This window comes from Geotrypetes seraphini, chromosome 3, assembly GCF_902459505.1.
Source record: "Geotrypetes seraphini chromosome 3, aGeoSer1.1, whole genome shotgun sequence".
NCBI classification, from domain to species: Eukaryota; Metazoa; Chordata; class Amphibia; order Gymnophiona; family Dermophiidae; genus Geotrypetes; species Geotrypetes seraphini.
In genome coordinates this window covers 23,828,869-23,855,170 of record NC_047086.1, presented here as the reverse complement: position 1 = coordinate 23,855,170, position 26,302 = coordinate 23,828,869, and the positions used below count along the sequence as shown (strand labels likewise).

Genomic DNA, 26,302 nt, shown 5'->3' with positions numbered 1-26,302 from the left:
CCACTCTTCCTAGGGAGGTGCCTAGACTCCCTCTCAACAGTGTCCTTCTGCAAACCTGGCTGAATAACTTGTCAAACCCTCTTACAGTCACGTCTGTGCCTTCAAAAATGGAATCGAAGTATAGGACGATTCCCCCTAAAGGGTTCGATAAGGCGCAGCTCTCACACCAGTCTCTTCTGGTGGAGTCTGCTCTTAAAAAATCACAGCCCTCACGGGTTTCTGCGGCGGTTCCACCAGGCAGGGAGGGGCGGACCCTGGACAAGTTTGGCCGTCGCCTCTATTCAAATTCCCTGATGGCCACCAGGGTTCTAAATTACGCCTTCACCTTTTCCTCCTATTTGCGTGGTATGGTGAAGGACCTTCCTCAATATCGAAACTCGTTACCGGACTCCCAAAGAGCAGGATTCGATAAGTTTATGTCCAACCTGTCTCAATTGCGGTTGTACCTATTCCACGCAGTGTACGACGCCTTTGAGCTGGTTTCGAGGGTGTCGGCCCTCGCGGTGGCCATGCGCCGCTTGGCCTGGCTTCGCACCCTCGACATGGACCCAAACCTGCAGGAACGCCTGGCAGACTTGCCTTGTGTGGGGTCCGAGTTATTCGACGAGTCATTGGATGCGGCGACCAAACGCTTGTCGGAACAGGAGCGCTCTCTAGCATCCCTGGTCCGCCCCAAACCTAGGCCCCCGCCGCAGAAACCCTTTCGGCCTCCGCCGCGCCGATACCCTCAGAAGTCGACCCCGGCTTTCTCGAGACCGCCTCCGAGACGTCCGTCTCAGCGAGGCAGAGGGGGACAAACCCAAGCCCAGGCGCAGGGCCCTTCTAAGCCCGCGCCTTCCTTTTGACGGGCTGAGCGGACGGGGCGGGTTCCCCTCCGCACTTTCACAGGAACCCCTTCCTATCGGGGGCCGTCTTCGGTCCTTCCGGGAGGCATGGACCGGGATTACCTCAGACGCTTGGGTGCTCCGGATCGTCTCCGAGGGCTACTCGCTCAACTTTGTGTCCTCGCCGCCGGACAGTCCCCCAAGTTTAGTCCCCTGCAACCGTTCGCAGCTACCGACCCTTATAACCGAAGCCAAAGCCCTCTTGAAGCTTCGGGCGGTCGAGCCGGTCCCCAAGGACCAGTGGGGTACGGGGTTTTACTCCCGCTACTTTTTGGTCCCAAAAAAGACCGGGGACCTGCGCCCCATACTGGACCTCAGGAAGCTCAACAAATTCCTGGCCCGGGAGAAGTTTCGAATGCTATCTCTCCCGGTTTTGTACCCCCTCTTGGGGGAAGGGGACTGGATGTGCTCCCTCGACCTGAAGGAAGCATACACCCATGTTCCGGTGCACCCCGCCTGTCGAAGATTCTTACGATTCCAGGTGGGGGACCTCCACCTCCAGTACAGGGTACTGCCCTTCGGCCTGGCCGCGTCCCCACGAGTATTCACGAAGTGCATGGTGGTGGTTGCAGCAGCCCTCAGGTCACGTGGACTCCATGTGTTCCCTTACCTGGACGATTGGCTCATCAAAGCCCCGACCAGGGAGGGGGTTATCTCAGCGACCCGACAGTCTATTGCCTTCCTGCAAACTCTCGGGTTCGAGATAAACTTTCCAAAGTCTCAGTTGAGGCCGTCGCAGTCTCTTCAATTCATAGGTGCGGTGCTGGACACGGTGCGCCTACGCTCCTACCTGCCGACCCAGCGGTTGGAAACCTTGGTACGGATGAGCCGCCAGGTCTCTCAACTATCGAGGGTGTCGGCCAAGCGCATGATGATGCTGCTGGGCCATATGGCCTCGACGGTACATGTCACGCCGTTTGCGAGGCTACATCTGAGGATCCCTCAGTGGACCCTCGCGTCCCAGTGGCGTCAGGAGTGCGACCCGGTGTCTCGCCTCATTTCGGTAACTCCGCCCTTGCGGAAATCGCTGCGTTGGTGGACAGACTCTTCAAATCTGTCCATGGGGCTATTGTTCCGCACTCCGCCTTTTCGCAAGGTCCTGACCACGGACTCCTCGGAGTACGCGTGGGGAGCCCATCTCGACGGTCTTCGCACGCAGGGCCTGTGGTCGACAGAAGACCGTCAGTGTCATATCAACGTGCTAGAGCTGCGAGCCATCTTCCTAGCACTTCGAGCCTTCGTTCACATATTGCAGGACCAGGTGGTCCTCGTCCGCACGGACAATCAGGTGGCAATGTATTATGTGAACAAGCAGGGAGGAACGGGGTCATGGCCCCTCTGCTCCGAAGCTCTTCGCCTCTGGGAGTGGGCGGCCTCCCGGAACATCTTCCTCCGGGCGGTCTACATCCAAGGAGAACGGAATTGCCTGGCGGACAAACTGAGTCGACTTCTGCAACCGCACGAGTGGACTCTACACTCAGCAGTTCTACGCGAGGTTTTCGCTCGCTGGGGAACGCCACAGGTGGATCTGTTTGCCTCTCCGGAGACACACAAACTACCACTATATTGTTCTCGGATGTACTCGCAGGACCGTCTGGAAGCGGATGCCTTCCTACTCGACTGGGAAGGGAGGTTCCTGTATGCATTCCCTCCGTTCCCTCTGATCATGCGAACGTTGGTACACCTAAAATCGTCCACGGCCACGATGATTCTCATAGCACCTCGGTGGCCGCGTCAGCACTGGTTCTCCCTGCTGCTCCAGCTCAGTGCCAGAGAGCCTCTTCCCCTGCCTGTCTCTCCTTCTCTGCTGTCTCAGAGTCAAGGATCCATGTTACATCCCAATCTGCAGTCATTGCACCTGACAGCCTGGTTTCTTGTTCCCTGACTCCTCCGGACCTGTCTCAATCGGTGAAGGAGGTGTTGGAAGCCTCCCGCAAGATCTCGACGAGGCTTTGCTATGCGCAGAAATGGACCAGGTTTTCCACCTGGTGCTCGTCTTTTCACCTGGATCCGGTATCAGTTCCGGTATCCTCGGTTTTAGAATATTTATTTCATTTATCGCGCTCCGGCTTGAAAACCACTTCGGTGCGGGTTCATCTCAGTGCGATTTCTGCTTTCCACCAACCTCTGGAGGGACGCCCTCTGTCACTCCATCCCTTGGTGACACGCTTCATGAAAGGGCTACTCAGGGTTTGCCCCCCTCTTAAGCCTCCGTCTGTCGTGTGGAATTTGAATGTAGTTCTGGCTCAACTGATGAAACCCCCTTTTGAGCCACTCAACAAGTCCCCCTTGAAATTTCTGACTTGGAAGGCGGTGTTTCTAATTGCCCTCACCTCCGCCAGGCGGATTGGGGAGTTGCAAGCCTTGGTTGCGGACCCTCCTTTCACGGTCTTTCATCACGACAAGGTGGTTCTCCGCACCCATCCTAAGTTTTTACCTAAAGTTGTTTCGGACTTCCACCTCAATCAGTCCATTGTCCTTCCTGTGTTCTTCCCGAAGCCCCACTCCCATCCTGGCGAGACGGCGCTTCACACGCTTGACTGTAAGAGGGCGTTGGCATATTATCTTCAACGCACCAGGTCTCATCGGAAGGTCCCTCAATTGTTTTTGTCCTTCGATCCCAATCGATTAGGGCATCCAGTTTCCAAGCGCACTCTGTCTAACTGGTTGGCCGCTTGCATTTCCTTTTGCTACGCTCAGGCTGGCCTTCCTCCCCCGGGTCGGGTCACGGGTCACAAGGTCCGAGCAATGGCAGCTTCGATAGCTTTTCTCCGGTCCACTCCGATGGAGGACATATGTAAGGCTGCCACTTGGTCTTCGGTTCATACATTCACCTCTCACTACTGTCTGGACACTCTATCCAGGAGTGACGGCCGGTTTGGCCAGTCAGTATTGCAAAATCTGTTTTCCTAAATTGCCATCCTCCCACCTGCCCTGTTTTGGTTAGCTTGGAGGTCACCCACATGTGAGAATATCATGCCTGCTTGTCCTGGGATAAAGCACAGTTACTTACCGTAACAGGTGTTATCCAGGGACAGCAGGCATATATTCTCACAACCCGCCCGCCTCCCCGGGGATGGCTTCCTTGCTAGTTATGGAACTGAGGACCACGAGGTGGGATGCGCCCTCTAGTGGGCGAGAAGGCATGCACATGCGTGGTGCAGTGTGCAAACTTGAAACTTCAATCAAGTTTGCTTGAAAAGCTGTCCGCGCCGGGGCTCCGTAGATGACGTCACCCACATGTGAGAATATATGCCTGCTGTCCCTGGATAACACCTGTTACGGTAAGTAACTGTGCTTTTTGGCTCTATTGCCTTTTTTCTTTTCTTTAACTTTTGTAAAAAAAAAAAAAAAAACTTTCATTTTTTTCGCCTCGGCCTTCGATTTGGCTGAAGCCGTTTTTACTTTCATGCCCCCTCAGCCAGGGTTTAAAAAGTGCCAGCGGTGTGCTCGGCCTATATCTCTCACAGACCCACACAACTGGTGCCTACAGTGTTTGGGTCCTGAGCATCAGGCCTCTACCTGCACCCGCTGTGCCACACTTAAAAAACGAACCTTGAAGAATCGCCAAATACAACAGCGATTACTGTTCGGTGCCGAGATGTCCGACCCCGTTCCATCGACTCCGGCTTCGGCACCAGTTCAGTCGGCACCTTCTTCTTCGACGCCGCATGACACCGCACCGGCGTCCCAGCATTCAGGTAAGCCGGCTAAGAAGCCTTCCCCGCTGGAGCGTCCTCCGGTCTCGAGTGCAGTGAGCCCAATCCTGCCGACTGTGAGGCGCCAGCGGAAGCGCTCCGCCCCTATTGAGGTGAGTCCCTCGACATCGGGCTCCTCATCTCCGGGGCGTCGAGCGGCACCGCAGGTACCGCAGAAGAAAAAGGCGGTACCGGTGCCATCCCTTGATGACCGTATTGCGGCCATCCTCCAGGTGCAGCTCAAGGAGCAATTACAACAGCTCCTTCCAGCTATCCTGACACCGAACCTTCCGGTGCCGGTCCGCACTGAGCCACCGGTACCGATAGTGGAACAGCCTGTGCTGTCTGCTTCCACTGTTTCGGTACCGCTTCATTCGGCCTCATCGGTATCGATGCCAGTTCTCGCACCGGAGCCGAGAGCTCAACATCAGTCGGTGCAGACTTCGGCACCGGTGCCACCGATTACATCTCCTGGCTCGGTATCGATGAGGTCGGGTAAATCGGTGCGCAAAACCCGACACGTAGAACCATCTACTCCAGAGTCTCGGGACCATACTTCCCATGTCAGGGATCCTGATCTGTGGGGAGATTCAGAGGAACCCTTTCTATCTGAGGGTGAATGTTCCTCAGATGAGGATGATTCGGCTGTACCTGACCCGTCCTCTAGACATGACACTTCATCTTTCTCGAGCTTTCTGAAAGATATGTGTGACTCTTTGTCTATTCCTTTGGAGGCTGAGTCCAAAAAGTCTAAAGCTTTTTTGGATGCCCTTGACTTTGACCAACCTCCAAAGGAATTTTTGAAGCTCCCTCTTCACGACATCTTGAGGGAGACTTTCTACAAGAATTTAGAGACTCCCTTAACGGTTCCAGGGGCTCCACGTAAATTAGACTCTTTATATAAAGTAATTCCCATTCCTGGGTTCGACAAGCCTCAACTTCCACACGAATCTTTACTTGTCGAATCTACCCTTAAAAAATCTTCAGGAACCAGTGTATATGCTTCTGTACCTCCTGGCAGAGAGGGTAAAGCCATGGATAAATTTGGTAAGAGGCTCTACCAAAATGCAATGTTGGCAAACAGAGCTGGTAATTATGCTTTTCATTTTTCTTTCTACCTTAAACATCTCCTTACCACCATGGCTTCATTTGAGAAGTACCTTCCTCAACGTAAACAACAATCCTTTCACCATTGCTTGTCGTCTCTGTTTCAACTTCGTAAGTTCATGGTTAGGTCCATTTATGACACCTTCGAATTACATCCAAAGCGACAGCAATGTCTGTGGCAATGCGTCGCCTGGCCTGGCTTCGGGTATCCGAACTTGATGTTAACCATCAAGATCGGTTAGCCAACGCCCCGTGCCTAAGAGATGAGCTCTTTGGGGAATCCATGGACTCGACCACTCAAAAGCTCTCTGCTCATGAGACACGCTGGGATACCCTGCTTAAAAATAAGAAAAAGCCTCCTCCAGCAAGGCCTTTTAGGCAGCAATCGGCCTATCAACGCCGCTTCACAGCTCGCCCATTACCAGCAGCTGCTCAGCAACCCAGGCGTCAACGGCTGCAACAACGTCAGCCTCCCAGACAACAGCAACAGCAGCAACCTGTGAAGCCACCTCCACAGCAGAAGACACAGCCCTTTTGACTTCATTCTCCAAAGTATAGCCAGTACTCCTATATCTGCTCTCCTGCCTCAACCTATAGGAGGTCGTCTTTCTCTGTTCCTCAGCCGATGGGAACTTATTACTTCGGACCAATGGGTCCTCAACATCATCCGCCACGGCTACTCTCTCAACTTTCAGACTCTTCCGCCCCAAAACCTGCCAAAAGAGTCTGCTTTGAACAGTCCTCAATCTACCCTCCTTATTCAAGAAGTTCAATCCCTCCTCCTTCTGAACGCTATAGAAGAAGTTCCTCTAGATCAAAAGGGGCAGGGATTCTACTCCCGTTATTTTCTAGTCCCCAAAAAAACGGGAGATCTCAGACCAATCTTAGATCTTCGCGATCTCAACAAACATCTGGTAAAAGAAAAATTCAAGATGCTTTCTCTAGCCATTCTTTATCCTCTTCTCAATCAAGACGACTGGCTATGCTCCCTCGATCTCAAAGAGGCATACACTCACATACCGATCAATCTGGCCTCCAGACAGTACCTATGCTTCATGATAAATCATTGTCATTACCAATACAAGGTGCTGCCCTTCGGTCTTGCTTCCTCTCCAAGGGTGTTCACCAAATGTCTTATTGTGGTAGCTGCATTTCTACGCTCTCACCACCTTCAGGTATTCCCTTACCTGGACGACTAGTTAATCAAGGCCACATCCGCTCAAGCAGTACTCCTGGCCACCAACCAAACCATCCTGTTTCTACAAATACTGGGATTCGAGATCAATCTACCCAATTCTCATCTCATCCCCACTCAAAGACTTCAATTCATTGGAGCGATACTAGACACACTCCTCATGAGAGCATTCCTGCCATCCAACCGCCTTCAGACTCTTCAGTCTCTATGTCAGCAGGTGCTTCCACAACATTCCATCTCGGCCAAGCAAATGATGATACTTTTGGGTCACATGGCATCCACAGTCCATGTCACACCCCTCGCACGTCTTCACCTGCGCACTCCTCAATGGACCCTTGCTACTCAGTGGTCCCAAGCGACGGATCCTTGCTCACGACACATATCTGTGACATCATCTCTTCGTCAGTCTCTACAATGGTGGTTGGTATCCTCAAATCTATCCAGAGGTCTTCTGTTCCATCTACCTCCTCATCAACTAGTCATCACCACCGACGCCTCTCCTTATGCATGGGGAGCTCATTTGAACGAGTTCCAAACTCAAGGTCTTTGGACAGCCCAGGAAAAGAAGCATCACATCAATTTCCTAGAACTCAGAGCGATGTTTTATGCCCTCAAAGCCTTCCAACATCTTCTCTTTCCTCAGGTGTCTGTGCACAGACAATCAAGTGGCGATGTACTACATCAACAAGCAAGGTGGGACGGGCTCTCGCCTCTTGTGCCAGGAAGCCCAGAAGATCTGGACTTGGGCCATAAATCACCATCTATTCCTGAAAGCTATCTACATTCAGGGAGAAAAGAATTCCTTAGCGGACAAGCTCAGCAGAATTCTCCAGCCTCACGAGTGGACACTCGATCCTTTCACTCTACAGTCTATCTTCGCTCAATGGGGCACTCCTCAGATAGACCTCTTTGCAGCTCCTCACAATCACCAGCTGCCCCTATTCTGCTCCAGACTCTACTCTCCTCACCGTCTGGCAGCAGATGCGTTTCTCCTCGACTGGTCCAATCTGTTCCTGTACGCTTTCCCTCCTCTGCCTCTCATGTTGAGAACCTTGTTCAAGCTCAAGAGGGAACGAGCCACCATGATTCTGATTGCTCCGAGGTGGCCCAGGCAACATTGGTTCTCCCTTCTACTTCAACTCAGTTCCAGGGAACCTTTTCTTCTTCCTCTGTTTCCTTCTCTGCTTACACAGCATCAGGAGACCCTTCTACATCCCAACCTCCAGTCTCTGCACCTGACAGCTTGGTATCTCTCGGGCTGACCTCTCATGATACTCTTTTGTCTCAGCCTGTTCGTTCCATTCTAGATGCCTCCAGGAAACCAGCCACTCTACAATGTTACCATCAGAAGTGGACAAGATTTTCTTCCTGGTGTCTTCTTCATCATCTTGATCCAACTTCCCTGGCAGTGGAGACATTGTTGGATTATTTGCTTTCTTTGTCTGACTCTGGCCTTAAGTCTTCTTCCATCAGAGTCCACCTCAGTGCCATTGCTGCTTTTCATGAGCCGGTCCATGGAAAACTTCTCTCAGCTCATCCCCTGGTGTCCAGGTTCATGCGGGGTCTTTTCAATGTGAAACCACCTCTTAAAGCCCCTCCTATTATCTGGGATCTCAATGTGGTTCTTTCCGCCTTAATGAAGCCTCCATTTGAACCTTTGGCTACCACTTCTTTCAAGTTTCTCACTTGGAAGGTACTTTTCCTTATTGCTCTTACCTCTGCCAGGAGGGTCAGTGAGCTACATGCACTAGTTGCAGATCCACCTTTTACGGTCTTTCATCATGACAAGGTGGTTCTGCGTACACATCCAAAGTTTCTCCCTAAGGTTGTCTCTGAATTCCATCTCAACCAATCCATTGTTCTGCCTGTCTTCTTTCCGAAACCTCATTCTCATTCTGGGGAACAGGCCCTTCATACTTTGGATTGTAAGAGGGCTCTAGCTTACTATCTAGAGCGTACGAAACCCCACAGATCAGTTCCCCAACTCTTTCTGTCCTTTGATCCGAGCAAATTGGGACGTCCTGTTTCTAAACGTACGTTGTCTAATTGGCTGGCAGCGTGCATTTCATTCTGTTATGCTCAGACCGGACTGACACTGGAAGGTTCTGTCACGGCCCATAGAGTCCGAGCAATGGCAGCATCTGTAGCTTTCCTCCGTTCCACTCCTATTGAGGAAATCTGCAAGGCTGCTACTTGGTCCTCAGTTCATACTTTTACATCTCATTATTGTCTGGATGCATTCTCCAGACGGGATGGACACTTCAGCCAGTCTGTTTTGCAAAATTTATTTTCCTAATGGCCAACCTTCCCTCCATCCCTCTTTTTGTTAGCTTGGAGGTCACCCATCAGTCAAGAATATGCTGCCTGCTTGTCCTGGGATAAAGCACAGTTACTTACCGTAACAGGTGTTATCCAGGGACAGCAGGCAGATATTCTTGCGTCCCTCCCACCTCCCCGGGTTGGCTTCTTAGCTGGCTTATCATAACTGGGGACCGCGCGCCTCTGTCGGGCGGGAAGGCACTCGCGCGTGCGCGGTGCGGCCTACCAGAACTTTCCAAGTTCTTAGACTGCAATCACTCTAAAATTGTCCGTACCGGGGCTCCGTCGGTGCCGTCACCCATCAGTCAAGAATATCTGCCTGCTGTCCCTGGATAACACCTGTTACGGTAAGTAACTGTGCTTTCCTGAACCTTCAGGTAGCCAATCTATTTCCGCGAGAATTTGTGTAGAGATCCTCATAATTTTTTGCCCCAACCCCCCATCTCTCTGGGCTGTCTTCCATCTGCCCAGTTGTCTCTACATGTGAGGTGGTAGGTGCCAATCTTCTGCTCATGCTTATTTTTCCTTTCTTTTTAGTTTTTTTTTTCTCTATCCATTTGTGAGACTTTTGGTGCTGTAGAGGCTTTCAGTTCTGGGAAATCCTCTGGCTGTGGAAGGCTTAGACTAGACTTTGAGGTCAGAAGTCTGTAGCCAAGGGGCAGGATATATTTGCCAACAGCAAAATTTACAGAATTTCAAGAAATTGTTGAAAAGACACCTGTTCTGTAAGATGAAATATATGGTATGAGTTTGGCTGAAGGGGTAGGAGTGATGACTGCTGAGTGCTGGTCATGGAGATTTTTCGATGGTCTTGTTTGTCTCATTTGGCATAAAGATGTTTATCCCAGGACAAGCAGGCAGCATATCCTCAACATATAGGTGACGTCATCCACGGAGCCCCGATGCGGACAGCCTCGCAAGCAGACTTGCTTGAAGAACTTTAGAAGTTTGCGACCACCGCGCATGCGCGAGTCCTTTCCCGCCCGATGTAGGGCGCGCATCTCCTCAGTTCAGATAGCTAGCTAAGAAGCCAACCAGGGGAGGTGGGTGGGTTGTGAGAATATCTGCCTGCTGTTCCTAGATAACATTGTTATGGTAAGTAACTGTGCTTTATCCCAGGACAAGCAGGCAGCATATTCTCAACATATGGGTGACTTCCAAGCTAACCAGAATGGGATGGTGGGAGTGTTGGCAATTCAGGAGAATAAATTTTGTAGTACTGCCTGGCCAAAGTGGCCATCCCATCTGAAAAAGAATCCAGACAATAATGAGAGGTGAAGGTATGAACCGAGGACCAAGTGGCAGCTTTGCAGATTTCTTCAATAGGAGTAGATCTGAGGAAAGCTACAGATGCAATCTGATTTTATATGTATGCACTGCCAAGGGTGTCTATTTCAAAGATGCTGGTCCCCCTCCCAGTGCGAAAGCGGTTGATCAACTGGTTGAAATGGAGTGCTGCAGACAATCAGAAGTGCACTAGAGGGAAAAACTGTGTGGGTTTTCTCAGATAATGCAACAGATGTGGCCTATGTTAATTGGAAAGGGGACCCGCAAGAGTGCCTCTCTTCGCCTGGAAGCTCAAATGTTGTTTTGGTGGGTGGAGACCCACTTCAGGATGCTCTCAGTGGCACATGTAACAGGAGTGGACAAATGTGCAAATGGATGTTATCATTCTGAAGACTAGATCTTGAAAAATGGAAGCTGTCTCATGAAGCTTTCAACTTTATTGTGAGCCAGTGGGGTCTCCTGACATTTGATTTGATTTAATGGCATTGGCGACCAACAAGAAGGCGGCTCGATTCTTCAGTCAAAGTTATGAATCAGGAAGTGAAGGCTTGGATGTTTTGGTGCAGCCATGGCCAACGGCAGAGCTCCTGTATGTGTTCCCTCCTTGGCCCATGATAAGCAGGATTCTAAGGAGAATAATGTTGCACCCAGGGCTGGTAGCTCTTTTCGTGCCAGACTGTCTGAGATAGAATCATAGAAACATAGAAAGATGACGGCAGATAAGGGCTACAGCCCATCAAGTCTGCCCATACCATTGACCCCCTTTTAAGTCTACTGGCCCCCTTAACTCTACTGACCTGCTCTATTAAGTCTTTATCCTAGCGACCCTATTTATTGGTATGACTCCCGCAGTGATCCCACATAGGTATCCCATTTATTCTTGAAGTCTGGGATACTGCGGGCCTCGATCACCTGTACTGGAAGCTTGTTCCAATGCTCTATCACTCGTTCCGTGAAGAAGTACTTCCTGACGTCTCCACGAAACTTCCCTCCCCTGAGTTTGAGCGGATGTCCTCTTGTGTTCGAGGGTCCTTTGAGAAGAAAGATATCATCTTCCACCTCGACCCGTCCGTGATGTACTTAAATGTCTCAATCATGTCTCCCCTCTCCCTATGCTCCTCGAGAGTATAGAGCTGCAATTTGTTCAGTCTCTCTTCGTACGAGAGACCCTTTAGCCCCGAGACCATCCTGGAGGCCATCCGCTGAACCGACTCAATTCTGAGCACATCTTTACGGTAATGTGGCCTCCAAAATTGCACACAGTATTCTAGATGAGGTCTCACCATGGCTCTGTATAATGGCATCATGACCTCAGGCTTCCTGTTGATGAAACTTCTCTTGATACAACCCATCATCTGCCGTGCCTTAGATGAAGCCTTCTCCACTTGAGTAGCAGTCTTCATGTCTGCACTGATGATCACTCCCAAGTCTCGTTCTGCTGTAGTCTTGGTCAAAGTTTCTCCATTCAAGGTGTAAGTTCTGCATGGATTTCCATTTCCGAGATGCATGACCTTACATTTCTTGGCGTTGAAGCCCAGCTGCCAGACAGAGGACCAACTTTCTAAAGTACGGAGGTCCTGTTCCATAGTATTCTGCAGATTGTAGCCGTTTATGTTATTGCATAGTTTGGCATCATCAGCGAATAAGGTTACCTTACCTTGAAGCCCTTGAGTCAAATCCCTAATGAATATGTTGAAGAGGAGTGGACCCAGGACTGAGCCCTGTGGCACTCTGCTGGTCACTTCCGACGTTTTGGAGAGGGTACCGTTAACCATCACCCTCTGAAGTCTGCCACTTAGCCAATCTTTAACCCATGCAGTTAGTGTTACTCCTAACCCCATCGATTCCATCTTGTTCAGCAGTCTGCAGTGTGGGACGCTGTCAAAAGCCTTGCTGAAGTCAAGGTATATGACGTCTAAGGACTCTCCTGAGTCCAGCCTTCTTGTTACCCAGTCAAAGAAGCTAATAAGATTGGACTGGTAGGACCTACCCTTGGTGAATCCATGTTGACTGGGGTCCCGGAGATTCCCCTCATTCAAGACCGTATCTAATTTATGCTTAATTAGTGTTTCCATGAGTTTACAAGCTATTGAAGTGACTCACCGGTCTATAGTTCACAGTCTCAGCCTTGCATCCCTTTTTATGCAGAGGAATGACGTTGGCTGTTTTCCAGTCCAACGGAACTTTCCCCATGCTTAGTGAGAGATTGAAGAGCACGGCCAACGGTTCCGCCAGAACATCTCTCAATTCTCTAAGCACTCTTGGGTGTAAATTGTCCGGTCCCATGGCCTTGTTAGCTCGCTGTAGACGTCTTCAGGTGTGAACTCAAAATTCTGAAATGGGTCTTCTGCAATTTGTTTTGCCTTCAACTGTGGTCCGTGTCCCGGTGCCTCACAGGTGAAGACTGAGCAGAAATATTCATTTAGTATTTCGGCTTTTTCAGAATCCGCCACCGCGTAGTTTCCGTCCGGTCTTCTAAGGCGTACTATGCCGTCTGTATTCCTTTTCCTATCACTAATATACCTGAAGAAAGATTTGTCCCCTTTTTTAATGTTTTTTGCCAAAGTTTCTTCCACTCGAAGTTTGGCCTCCCTAACTGCTGTTTTGACCGCTGCGGACCTGGTCTTATATTCTACTTTAGTTTTCTTATAAGATCAGGTCCGCAGCGGTCAAAACAGCAGTATTTGGATCTTGTCCATTTACAGAAGGATTGAAGCCTCAGACTTCAAAGTCCCCTTCAGGGAGCCGGTGCAGTCTCGCCACACCTCTCGCTCTCGTCGGCGGTCCTCCCCGTCAGTCTCGACGGGTCGAGTGGTTCGAGGTCGAGGACCCCTCGCTCGAGGCCCTTGGGGAAGGTGGTTTCCCCTCTGGTTCCTCATACCCCGGGCTCTTCCCCCAGTGAGGGACGCCTTGGGGGCTTCTCTGCCTCTCCGGGCCCTCGGAGCAGAGCGTCTTCTCTGTCCTTCTCTTGGGACTCGGACATGCCTGCTCTTTATTCCAGGGAAGCATCCCCGTCCTTTTCGGCGGCTCGACGTTCCGGATCTTCCTCGCCTCACGAGAACCCTTCTTCGTCTCGGACCTCCTCTTTTGCTAGATTTGTCTTGGACATGGGTAGGGCTCTTCAGCTGGATTTCCAGTCTGAATCCCGGTACACCAAAGAATACCTGGATGAGTTGGAGCTCCCTCATCCCCCGAAGGAGTCTTTGAGGCTCCCTCTGAATCAGGTTCTGAAACAAACATTCTTCCGTAATCTGGAAGCGCCTTATGCCATCCCGGCCATCCCTTCCAAAATGGAGTCTTGATACCACACGTAAGGGCTTTGAGAAATCGTAGCTCTCCCATCAGTCCCTGATGGTTCAGTCCTCGCTGAAAAAGTCCAATCCCTCCAGGGTCTATGCTTCCGTTCCCCTGGGCAGAGAGGGCCGGACAATGAACAAACATAAGAACATAAGAAGTTGCCTCCACTGGGTCAGATCAGAGGTCCATCGTGCCCAGCAGTCCTCTCCCGCGGCGGCCCATCAGGCCTATGGCCTGTGAAGTGGTCCCTGACTATTCCTATAACCTACCTCTACTTCTATCTGTACCCCTCAATCCCCCTATCCTTTAGGAACCTATGTAAACCTTCCTTGAACCCCTGTAGTGTGCTCTGGCTTATCACAACCTCTGGAAGCGCGTTCCATGTGTCAACCACCCTCTGGGTAAAAAAGAACTTCCTAGCGTTTGTTCTAAACCTGTCCCCTTTCAATTTCTCCGAGTGCCCCCTTGTACTTGTAGTTTCCCACAGTCTGAAGAATCTGTCCCTGTCTACCTTCTCTAAGCCCTTCAGGATTTTGAAGGTTTCTATCATGTCTCCTCTAAGTCTCCGCTTTTCCAGGGAGAATAGCCCCAGTATTTCCAACCTGTCAGCGTATGAAAAGTTTTCCATACCTTTTATCAGTTTAGTCGCTCTTCTCTGGACTCCTTCAAGTACTGCCATGTCCTTCTTGAGGTACGGCGACCAGTACTGGACACAGAACTCTAGATGTGGGCGCACCATTGCACGATACAGTGGCAAGATGACTTCCTTTGTCCTATTCGTGATACCCTTTTTAATGATACCCAACATTCTGTTCGCTTTCTTTGAGGCTGTCGCACACTGTGCTGATGCTTTCAATATTGTGTCCACCATCATCCCCAGGTCTCTTTCAAGGTTACTTATCCCTAGCAATGATCCCCCCATTTTATAGCTGAACATTGGGTTATTTTTCCCTATGTGCATGACCTTGCATTTCTCTATGTTAAAACTCATTTGCCACTTTTTTGCCCTCTCTTCAAGCCTCATTAGGTCCCTTTGCAGGTCTTTGCAGTCTTCCGTGGTTTTAACCCTGCTGCAGAGTTTGGTGTCATCCGCAAATTTAATAACCTCACAATTTGTTCCCGCCTCCAGGTCGTTAATAAATATATTGAACAGGAGCGGTCCCAGCACCAACCCCTGTGGAACTCCGCTCGTGACCCATTGCCAGTCTGAGTAATGGCCCTTTACTCCAACCCTCTGTTTCCTGCCTGCCAGCCAGTGTTTGATCCATCGGTGAACATCCCCTTGTACCCCGTGGTTCCAAAGCTTCTTAAGCAATCGTTCATGAGGTACCTTGTCGAAGGCTTTTTGGAAGTCAAGGTAAAGTCGCCGCCTTTATCAAAACTCGATGGTGAACTGCGTCCTTAGCTACAATTTTACATTTACTTCTTACCTCAAACACTGCTTGAAGATTCTGCAGTCTTTCCTCCCTGAGGTCTCCTCCCGCCGTCAACAGGTGTTCAGTCACCTATGTTCTCCAATATCTGTCTCTATGTGCTGCAGGCCGCCTACAACGCCTTCGAGCTGTCGTCCCGGGTCACGGCCTTTGCGGTGGCGATGCGTCGCTTGGCTTGGCTGCACCTGGTGGACATGGACCCCAATTTGCAGGATCGCTTGGCGAGTCTTCCCTGTGTGGGGAACGAGCTCTTCGATTACTCGATCGAAGTGGCCACGAAACGTCTCTCGGAACACAAGAGATCTTTTGCCTCCCTGGTGCGCCCTAAGGTGGAAGCCCCTCCTGCGAGGCAGTATAAGCTTCCTCTGCGGCGCTATCCGCAGAAGTCCACTCCTCTCTCTCGTCCGCCTCCTCGGCGCTCTCAGCAGCAGTGTCCTGCCAAGTCTCAGCTGCCTGTGGCGGCGAAACTGGCGCCGTCTTTTTGACAATTATGGCCCGGACGCTCTAGCATCCTGGGCCCTGCGGCCTTCCCCCCCTTCCCATCGGAGGTCAGCTCTATCTTTTTTACCATCGTTGGGAGATGCTGATAACCGACTCCTGGGTCCTCTCCATAATTCGAGAGGGGTACTCTCTTCGTTTTCAGCATGTGCCTCCGGCCCAGTCCGTCCTGGAGTTTCCTTTCAACGGGGCTCATCTTCCCCTCTTGCTTCAGGAGCCCAGGCTCTTCTCCACCTTCGGGCAGTTGAGGAGGTTCCGGAGCATCAAAGGAACTTGGGGTTTTACTCCCGGTTTTTCCTGGTCCCCAAAAAGACCGGGGACTTGCATCCCATTCTCGACCTTCGGGCTCTCAACACATGCCTGGTCAAGGAGAAGTTTTGCATGCTCACTCTTCCAACATTGTACCCCCTCATGGACGAGGGGGATTGGCTTTGCTCCCTGGATCTGAAAGAGACCTACACGCACATCCCGATTCATCTGGCCTCTCGCCAATTCTTGAGATTTGGGGTAGGGAATCTCCATCTGCAGTACCATATTCTTCCCTTCAGCCTTGCGTCTTCCCCGAGGGTGTTCACGAAGTGTCTAGTGGTGGTTGCTGCGGCCCTGTGGATGCAGGGGCTCCAGGTTTTCCCGTACCTGGACGACTGGCTGATCAAGGCTTCGTCTCGTTCGGGGGTTATCTTAGCGACCCGACGGACTATTCTATTTCTCCAACGTCTGGGCTTCGAGATAAACTTTCCAAAGTCCCAGTTGTGTCCATCCCAATCTCTCCAGTTCATCGGAGCGGTGCTGGATATGCTTCGTATACGTTCGTTCCTGCCTCGTCCTCGTCAGGAGTCCTTCATACGCCTTTGTCGGCAGGTCTCCCTCCTTTCGACCATCTCGGCCAAAACCATGATGATACTGCTGGGGCATATGGCCTCCACCATGCATGTGAAGCCTTTTGCTAGACTTCACATTCGCGTTCTGCAGTGGACCCTGGCCTCGCAGTGGCGTCAGGATCGCAACCCGGTCTCCTCCAGGATCGCAGTGACTCCTTCCTTGAAACGATCTCTCCGCTGGTGGATGCGCTGTTCCAATCTTTCCAGAGGTTTCTATTTTACGCTTCTCCGGCGCAGAAGGTCTTGACGACTGACTCGTCCGCCAATGCATGGGGAGCTCACTTCGGCCTCCGGATACAAGGGCCTTGGTCCAGCGGGGAGCGGCACTGTCACATCAATCTGTTGGAGCTTTGAGCCATTTTCAACGCTCTCAAAGCTTTTCTTCATCTCCTTCGTGACTACGTGGTCCTCGTCCGGACGGACAACCAGGTGGTCTTGTATTATGTCAACAAGCAGGGGGGTACAGGGTCCCTGTTTCTTTGCCAGGAAGCTCTCTAGATTTGGGATTGGGCGATCCGCCACAACATCTTTCTCAGAGCGGTCTGTCTACATTCAGGGCAAGCAGAACTGCCTGGCCGATGGGCTCAGTCGCCTGCTGCAACCTCACGAATGATCTCTCAGTTCGCGGATCCTGCGTCAGGTGTTCGCTTGTTAGGGGACCCCACAGGTAGATCTGTTTGCTTCCCTCCTGAACCACCAGCTGCCTCAGTACTGCTCCAGGATCTATTCTCCACACCGTCTCGAGGCGGATGCGTTCCTCCTGGACTGGGTGGGCCTGTTTCTCTATGCATTCCCTCCCTTTCCTCTGATTCTGAAGACTCTAGTCACGCTCAAGTCTGTGCATGCCACCATGATTCTCATAGCTCCTCGGTGGCCCAGGCAGCCCTGGTTCTCCCTGCTTCTTCAACTTAGTACTCGGGAGCCTCTCCTTCTCCTGGTTTTTCCTTCTCTGCTTTCTCAGAGTCGGGGTTCTCTTCTTAATCCCAACCTGCAGTCCCTGCATCTGACGGCTTGGTTTCTCAGCATCTGACCGCCTCTTTCCAGTTCTCTCAATCCGTTCAGGATGTTCTCGAAGTGTCTAGGAAGCGATCCACTCGACAGTGTTATTCTCGGAAGTGGACCAGGTTCTCCTCTTGGTGTTCGTCGCTGACCCTGGAGCCACGGTCTGCCTCCTTGCCTTTTGTGCTAGATTATCTGTTGCACTTGTCCCGGTCTGGTCTCAAATCCACTTCTATTCGAGTCCACCTCAGTGCCATTGCTGCTTTCATTGGCCGCTTGAAGAGAAACCACTCTCGGCTCATCCGGTGGTTTCCTGGTTTATGAAGGGCCTTTTCAATGTTCATCCTCCCCTCCAACCTCCTCCAGTGGTTTGGGATCTCAATAAAGTCCTTGCTCAGTTGATGAAGCCTTCTTTTGAACCTATCGATCGGGCTCATCTGAAGTATCTCACTTGGAAAGTGGTGTTTCTTGTCGTGCTCACGTCTGCCCGCAGGGTCAGTGAGCTGCAGACGTTGGTTGCGGATCCGCCTTTCACCGTTTTTCATCATGATAAGGTAGTTCTCTGCACCCATCCTAAGTTCTTGCCCAAGGTGGTTTGGGGTTTTCATCTCAACCAATCCATTGTTCTTCCTGTGCTTTTTCCTAAGCCCCATTCTCATCCTGGAGAAGTGGCGCTTCATTCTCTTGACTGTAAGAGGGCGTTGGCATTCTATCTGCAATGTACTCAGATTCATCGGACTGCAATGCACTCAGATTCATATCTTTTGATCCGAATCAGCTGGGGAATCCCGTATCCAAGCGCACCTTGTCCAACTGGTTGGCTGCGTGTATTTCTTTCTGCTATGCTCGGGCTGGTCTCCCGCTGCAGGGTCGGGTCACGGGGCATAAAGTCAGAGCAATAGTGGCGTCTGTTGCTTTCCTCAGGTCCACACCTATTGAGATCTGCAAGGCTGCTCATGGTCCTCGGTTCATACCTTCACCTCGCGCTACTGTCTGGATACTTTCTCAAGGCGGGACGGCCAGTTTGGCCAGTCTATGTTGCATAATCTGTTCTCCTAAATTGCCAACTTCCCCCCCTTCCCTGTTTGGTTAGCTTGGAGGTCACTCACGTGTGGAGAATATGCTGCCTGCTTGTCCTGGGATAAAGCACATTAGTTACTGTAGTAGGTGTTATCCAGAGACATCAGGCAGATATTCTCACAACCCACCCGCCTCCCCGGGGTTGGCTTCTTTGCTAGCTATTTGAACTGAGGCCACGTTGAGGAGACGCGCCTCCTAGCTTGAACGGGAAAGCACACGCGCATGCGCTGTACTCTCACAAGCTTGAAGATCTTCAAGCGAGTGTTCGATCGGGGCTCTGTAGATGACGTCACCCACATGTGGAGAATATCTGCCTGCTGTCTCTGGATAACACCTGTTACGGTAAGTAACTGTGCTTTGTAGACCTTCCATTGTGTGGATAGCTGTAGTGCTGAGGCATGCGATCAGCATAAACTAAAGCAATAGACAGAGAAAGGGATAGTGTATATGTTGAAGTAAAGGCTGCTTTGTTTACTTCATTGGAATAACTACAAGACGGCATTGTATCTTCCAAAACAGACAATGTTCGTTTATTGTTAGTATAAAAACTTACAGTATTACAGCAGCAAAGGCATATCAGAAAAATGTATTGTCAGTTCAGAATATGCAATGGAGAGAAGAATTTGCACCCATATGCTTAGCAGGGGGCTAGCAGTTCCCCGTAGCATATGTAAGTGAATCTCTCTGGCTTTATCTAGAATGCACGTGTTTTTTATACAGAGAAATTCTTCCTTTGTTCCAAAAAGTACATCCCCGAATTCTGGTTATGTAATTCCCTATTGGTACATAAAATAATGTAAATCTAACTCCTCCTCGCAGTCCACACCTCTCTCACCTCCATCCCCCCCTCCCCAGTAAGGGGGGGGGGCCTTGCAGAAACAGAGAACTCTTGGTGAACTTTCTTTCTTCAGCACTGAGACATGTAGATGCTAATTAGTGGTTTTACAATTCTGTGCATCTTCTGGTGTCCTTGTATGCTGAAAGTTGGCAAAGGTGACCTTTCAACAATCCAGCTGCTTGGTTCCCATAACTTGGTTCAGAGACGGGGAGCAAATGTTTTGGTACCAAGTTCTCTCATCTCGCTACACCCACATCATCCTGCAGGGATCCTTGCTCATTATAAAAGTTTTATGGCTTTCCAGGGTGCCTGGCATATGAAGTCATACAGCACTGATAACAGTTCAGCAGAACCTTGGAGAGATATCCTCCCAGCAGGGAATGGAAACAAAAACATTGTTAGCATTGTAAAGGCTGCAGATGTTTACAGACAGCAAGGTACAGGCTGGGCCTGGCTATGAGAAAACATAGGTCTGTAATGTCCAGCATACACAAGTGAGGTCAGTATGTCCAGTTGAATCATCTGTATGTCCAGGTTATATCCATGTCAATGTAATGACCGAGGAGGCAGTCACTAGGTACTATCTCCCCCTTCCCCATTTCTACTTTTATTTTGTTTAGCTGAAATTTGAACAGCATGAATAGTTGATAAATTCCTTAACTTTTAGTTTAGACTGTCTCTATATTAAGATTTAATCCTAAAAGTAATGGAGTGTTTTCATTTGTTTCAGAGGGTCTTACGGATGTTATATTATATCACCAACCTGATGACAAGAAAAAGAATAGGGGATTTTGTTTCCTTGAGTATGAAGATCATAAAACTGCTGCTCAGGCCAGACGTAGGTTAATGAGTGGCAAAGTGAAAGTATGGGGGAATGTTGTTACAGTGGAATGGGCTGATCCTATAGAAGATCCAGATCCAGAAGTTATGGCAAAGGTAAACAAACTTGTGGATAATGTGTGCATTGAATTTTAGACCAGTCAAAATCTAGGAGATATAACAATCATCAAAAGACAAAATAAACTCCACAAAGTTGAAGGATTACTTACTACTCAACATGGAGAAGAAGGACCTAAGAACATAAGTAGTGCCTCTGCTGGGTCAGACCACAGGTCCATCACGCCCAGCAGTCCGCTCCCGCGGCGGCCCAACAGGTCATGACCTGTCTGAATCACCCCTTGGTTTCTCATCGAAGTCCTATCTTCCCATCAAATTCTTGACCCTTTGTCCCTGCACCCCTTTCAGTACCCTACGATCCCTTTGTCCCTCAGGAATCTGTCCAATCCCTGTTTGAATCCCTGTACTGTATTCTGCCTGATCACTTCCTCCGGGAGTGCATTCCATGTGTCCACGACCCTTTGGGTGAAGAAAAACTTCCTTGCATTTGTCTTGAACCTATCCCCCTTCAGTTTCTCCGAGTGCCCCCTCGTACCCGTTGTCCCTCTCAGTCTGAAGAACCTGTCCCTATCCACCCTCTCTATGCCTCTCAGGATTTTGAAAGTCTCTATCATATCTCCCCTGAGCCTCCTCTTTTCCAGAGAGAAGAGACCCAGCTTATCCAGCCTCTCAGCGTATGGGCAGTTTTCTAGCCCTCTTACCAGCTTCGTTGCTCTTCTTTGGACTCTCTCAAGCACCGCCATGTCCTTCTTGAGATGCGGCGACCAATACTGAACGCAGTATTCCAGATGCGGGCGCACCATCGCCCGATATAGTGGCATGATGACTTCCCGCGTCTTGGTTGTGATACCCTTCTTTATGATGCCCAGCATCCTGTTGGCTTTTTTCGCCGCTGCTGCACACTGTGCGGATGGCTTCATTGATGCATCCACTAGCACACCCAAGTCTCTCTCAAGTCCGCTGTCTCCCAGCAGTGCCCCCCCATTTTGTAGTTGAACAACGGGTTCTTATTTCCTATATGCATGACCTTGCATTTCTAAGTGCTAACTTTCATGGGTTCCTCACTTAAACACAAAATTCAACAAGGATGTCTTGTTTCGCCCAGGGGGCTGTATCAGGGACCAAATTTCTAAAAACTTGGGGCTTAAAGAACAGTTTATATCTTGTCCCCTGAAGTAGCCCCCTGGGTGAAACAAGACATTCTTATCAGGAACCTTGTTAATGAAGCAGCTTGTTTACAATGATCGTGAAAGTTCCTGTGATGTTGAAACATCACTGAGTTTATGAAGTTTTTTCAACAGATTAATACAGTTTTGGCTTTTTTTCAGGATGCTAGTTGGAAGTACAGTGATACCAAAAAACAATAACAAAACTCTGGCAACTCCTATGGACTTATAAGCTGTACTTTGAAAATGACTGTGTTCAGAAGTGTAGATATGAGACTGAAGTGAGGGACAAACCCAAAAGACTTAGTCTCTACTACTTTTTAAACAGCCCCAGTCAAAAAACATTTATGCATGTGAAAATTGAATCTTGAACTTATCTTCTCTTCCATCGCTGGGATTTGGCGTGTTTTTGCTGTAGCTGCTTCAGAAAACCCAAATCACAATTTCTTTTAAAAGAGACTGATGATGAAGTGTATTTATTTGGGATTTCATGTTTAAGTAAGGAACCAATGAAAGTTTACACAGAGATCTTTTTTCTCCATATTGGCTAATGATCCTTAACAACTTTGTGGAGATTTTTATTTTTTTTTTTGGTCTTTTGAAGAAATAAATTTTATAAACATGAAGCTTCTGTGTCATGATAGTTCAAAGTGTCATTCAGGTACACTTTCCTTATCACTATCATACCAGTCCAAACAAGAGGACTGTGTCCAGGAGATGGAGGTAGAGATATTGAATTCTTCCATTGAGAAGAGTGGTATAAGAGCTGGTGCTCCGAGAAACTTTCCAAATTTCTGTCTCCGGCAGATGGTAAAGTGGTGCAGTAGGTCCTTGGGGGACTCAATCCAGATTCTAGCCATGTACCCTCTTATCACAGGTGCCATGGGAATGAAAGCCATTTTGTTGCTTTCCTTCATGTTACCTGAAAAGCACAGTAGTCTTCCCCACTAGGACTAAAATGCTCTGTAGGGTCAGCTGTATTATTCAGGTCCTTGGGGTTGGATTGGCTCCAGGCATTAGTTCAGTGTATGAATGAATCCCTGACAAGTGAGCTCACTGGCTTTGTGGGGGGTATGGGGGTTAAGAGTCCAGGACCCACACACTCACAGGCCATCCGACTGAATAAATGTCAGAAGTGTGATTTCCCTCTCCCACCCCCTCTCCCCAGCTGGTAGTCAGAATGATGTGGGAAATAGTGGAGTTTCTTCCCATCCTTCTATTCCCCCATGTTTTGAAAGGGAGGAGGCTTGGTGCTGGGTGTTCTCCCAAAAGCAAAAGGAAACTGATTCCCCAGTTATTTGGCTCTTATGCCGAGAGGGACTAGACTGGTGTACTGGGTTGGGTCATTGGATTTGTTAATGATCTCCATGGAATTTTTTTTCCAATCAACTCCTGAGCAGGAGAAGGGTTGACCCTAGAGGGTCTATGGGAAAACCCCTATGGCCTTACCCTTTACAAAACTTGCTCCAGGATGGTGGTGTCAAAGTGGAGAGATTCCAGGATCCAAGCTGTTGAAAAGTATTTACCCTCTCTCATGGGATGAAATTGATGAGGCTGTCTCTTCAAGAAAGGAAGCCTGACCCTCCTGGGATACAACATAAGGGCTTTGTCTTTGGCTTCCAGTAGTGCCTTCCGCTGCTATCCTTTCTGCAGAGACAGACAAAAAGCAGCAATTTCTGTGTCTTGGCTTGAATAAGAATCATTTTCAGTCCACCTCCAGTGTCTTGAAGGAAGGGCTGTCAGATCCTCATCTCTGCTGGAAGAGGACTACATCTTTGATTTGTCTGGATTTAGCATGTTTTCAAGTGCTGGTGTGAGAAACACTCCCATTTGCCTTTGGCAAGCGCAACTCATCGATATTGTGGACTTCCTACAGCAGAGATTTGAGCAATGGCTGGCTCTCAACCTCTTGAAGGTTGAAGTAGAAGCCCTATCCTGCTTATAGGGGCAAGGTTCTCTGGATCTTTCTGTCATTTCATTCAGATGTAGTGCTTTTTTGACTGAGGATAAACTACCATCCCCTGTTGAGACTCGTTCTCTTTCCTTAGGACCTCAGTTTGATGCTTAATATTTTGTTGAGTCTGCCTTTTTGATCCATTGAGGTTTATCACCTTAAGGCTTTTACCTTGTAAACTATTTTTGGTGGATATTGCATCAACCTTGCGAGTTTTAGAAGTGTATGCTTTGTCTTGAAGGAATCTGTATCATTCTTTTTTTGAAGTCAGTTTCTATTCAAACAGTTCATCCTTTCTTCATACTAATCAGGTGGTAATCTGCCCACTTCTTCAGAGTGGGGAAATTCTAAGCCTGTCAAGAAACTGCACTAGCTGACTGAAATGTGTTTACTCAGTTATTTGTGGGAGACTAATGCCTTCCTTTTTTTTCAGTTTGGCTGTTTGTTATATCAGGACCCGCTAAAGGTCAATTGACCTCTAAGAGTCTATTATACATTGGATCAAAGAGGCCATTGAAGCGGTGTCCATTTGTTGTTGTAAGCACTTTCTTAGGCACTTGGCTCATTCCAACCAGGTGAACAACTGGGCAGTATTGCAAGAAGTCACTTGTAGAGTAGCAACTTGTTCACCACACCTTTTCTTTAGTGAAGCATTATAGAAGGGATACACAAGCCAGAGACAATTCAGTCTTTGGCATTCAGGTAATTCAGGGAGTCTTGACTTCCCCCCTCCCACTTGGATACATTTCATTTGTTTGGACTGGTATTGCAGAGATAAAGAAGGTGAAATTTAGTTATCTGTTCATTTCCTTTCTTTGAGTCCTGCCATACCAGTCCAGGACCCACCCTGGAAAACTGCAGGTTTATAGATTCTTCAGGTTCTCTATTCTCAAGGTACGTGTACCACATTTAGTCTATGTGAGTCTTAAATTTTGAATAAAGTTTATGGTTGCAGTGATTAGAGGGGATATGGTATATAGTTATAGATCTACTGCTGCTTTGACAGTAACATATTGGAAAGTTCCTCAGTGCAGATCTCTTATTCCAGTGATGTCACTGGAGGAATTCAAAATCTCTACCCTCCATCTGGTAGAAGTGGAACACAACCCACTTATTTGGTCTAGTATGGCAGGACTCAAGGAAAGGAAATCAACATATATAACTAAATTTTACCTTTTTCTTAGACTTCAAGGTAAAGTTCTTTAGCAAAGATGTTTGATATTCTAGCACAGAGTTTCTCAACTTCTTCAAGCCAAGTACTTCCCAAGTCTAACAAATATCAACTGAGTACCCCAGCTCGAGCTCCACCCCAGACTTACCCAAGCTCCACCCCGACCCCATCCCCATAATAATAGTACTAATTGTAGTGCAATTTCTTCCATCCATTTTTCATATACACACGCTACAATCTTATTAATACACTAGTGTTTAAGCCCGTTACATTAACGGGTGCTAGTAAAGCCTCCTTCCCTCACATGTCCCCTATTTTCAGCTCCAGCTCCAAACCCATTTTTACCCCCCCCCCCCCCAGCTCCCTTCTCCCATCTTTTCCCTTTGAGCCCCAGCCCCCTTTTCTCAACAGCAGCATTTCCCTCTCCACTCCACTTCCCTGTGCAGTAGCAGCAGAAGCATACCCTCCCATTCCACTTTCCTGTGCAGCAGCACCTCTTCCGTGCTCCCCCTGTACCTCTTCCCTGCTCCCCCGGTCCCTCTTATCTGCTCCCCCTGTCCAGCAGCACCTCTTACATACTCTTCCTACTCCTCTTCCCTACTCCCCCTGTCCAGCAGCACCTCTTCCCTGATCCCCCTGTCCCTCACTGGTGACATCCTTCCAGTCCGAGTATTGTCCATTTACCCCCACTCTGTTTCCTATCCACTATCCAGTTTTTAATCCACGTGAGTATTTCACCCTCTATTCCATGGCTCTCAATTTTCTGAAGTAGTCGTTCATGTGGAACCTTGTTGAACGCCTTCTGAAAATCCAGATATACCATGTCCGATGGGGTCACCCTTGCCTGTCTGCCTGTTTACTTCCTCGAAGAAGCGTAGCAAGTTCGTCAAGCAAGATCGTCCTTTGCAGAAGCCGTGCTGACTGATCCTCATCAGATTATGTCCGTCAAGGTGATCAATGATGCAGTATTTTATCAGCGCCTCTACCATCTTTCCCGGTACCGAGATCAGACTCACCGGTCTGTAGTTTCCCGGATCTCCCCTCGAACCTTTGTTGAAGATTGGCATAACATTTGCCACTTTCCAGTCTTCCGAAATCTTTCCCGAGTTGATCGACAGATTGGCTATTAGTTGAAGCAGTTCAGCTATAGTCCCTTTCAGTTCCTTAATGATTCTCGGATGGATGCCATCTGGTCCCGGGGATTTGTCGCTCTTAAGCCTATCAATCTTCCTGCATACTTCTTCTAGACCAGGAGTAGAGAGTTGCGCGGGGACAGAAATCCCACCCGTCCCCACCCGTCCCCGCCAAAGTCCCACCCGTCCCCACCCGTCCCCGTGAGGAATCCCACCCGTCCCCACCCGTCCCCGTGAGGAATCCTTCCGTCCCCACCCGTCCCCGCGAGGAATCCCCTCCGTCCCCACCCGTCCCCGCGAGGAATCCCCTCCGTCCCCGCCCGTCCATATAAACTTCAGAAATAGTTATTTCATTTAATTATGCTACTGAATTAAAGGCTCTGGTAGAAACCCATTTACAAATAAGCAAAAAGACTTTATTAATTTGAAAATATTAATTGGGAAGAATACATACTTTGCAAATGG

The 26,302-nt window shown here is 49.3% G+C and overlaps 1 protein-coding gene across 9 annotated transcripts in view; it reads left to right on the top strand.

Annotated features, from left to right (window-relative positions):
• SYNCRIP (synaptotagmin binding cytoplasmic RNA interacting protein) overlaps positions 1-26,302 on the top strand; it is a 232,325-nt gene that overhangs the window by 152,522 nt on the left and 53,501 nt on the right. For all 9 annotated transcript variants that reach the window (XM_033937368.1, XM_033937366.1, XM_033937364.1 and 6 more), the window contains one exon: positions 20,247-20,452. In XM_033937368.1, the coding sequence (XP_033793259.1) occupies positions 20,247-20,452 (206 nt within the window). The remainder of the gene's footprint in view (positions 1-20,246; positions 20,453-26,302) is intronic.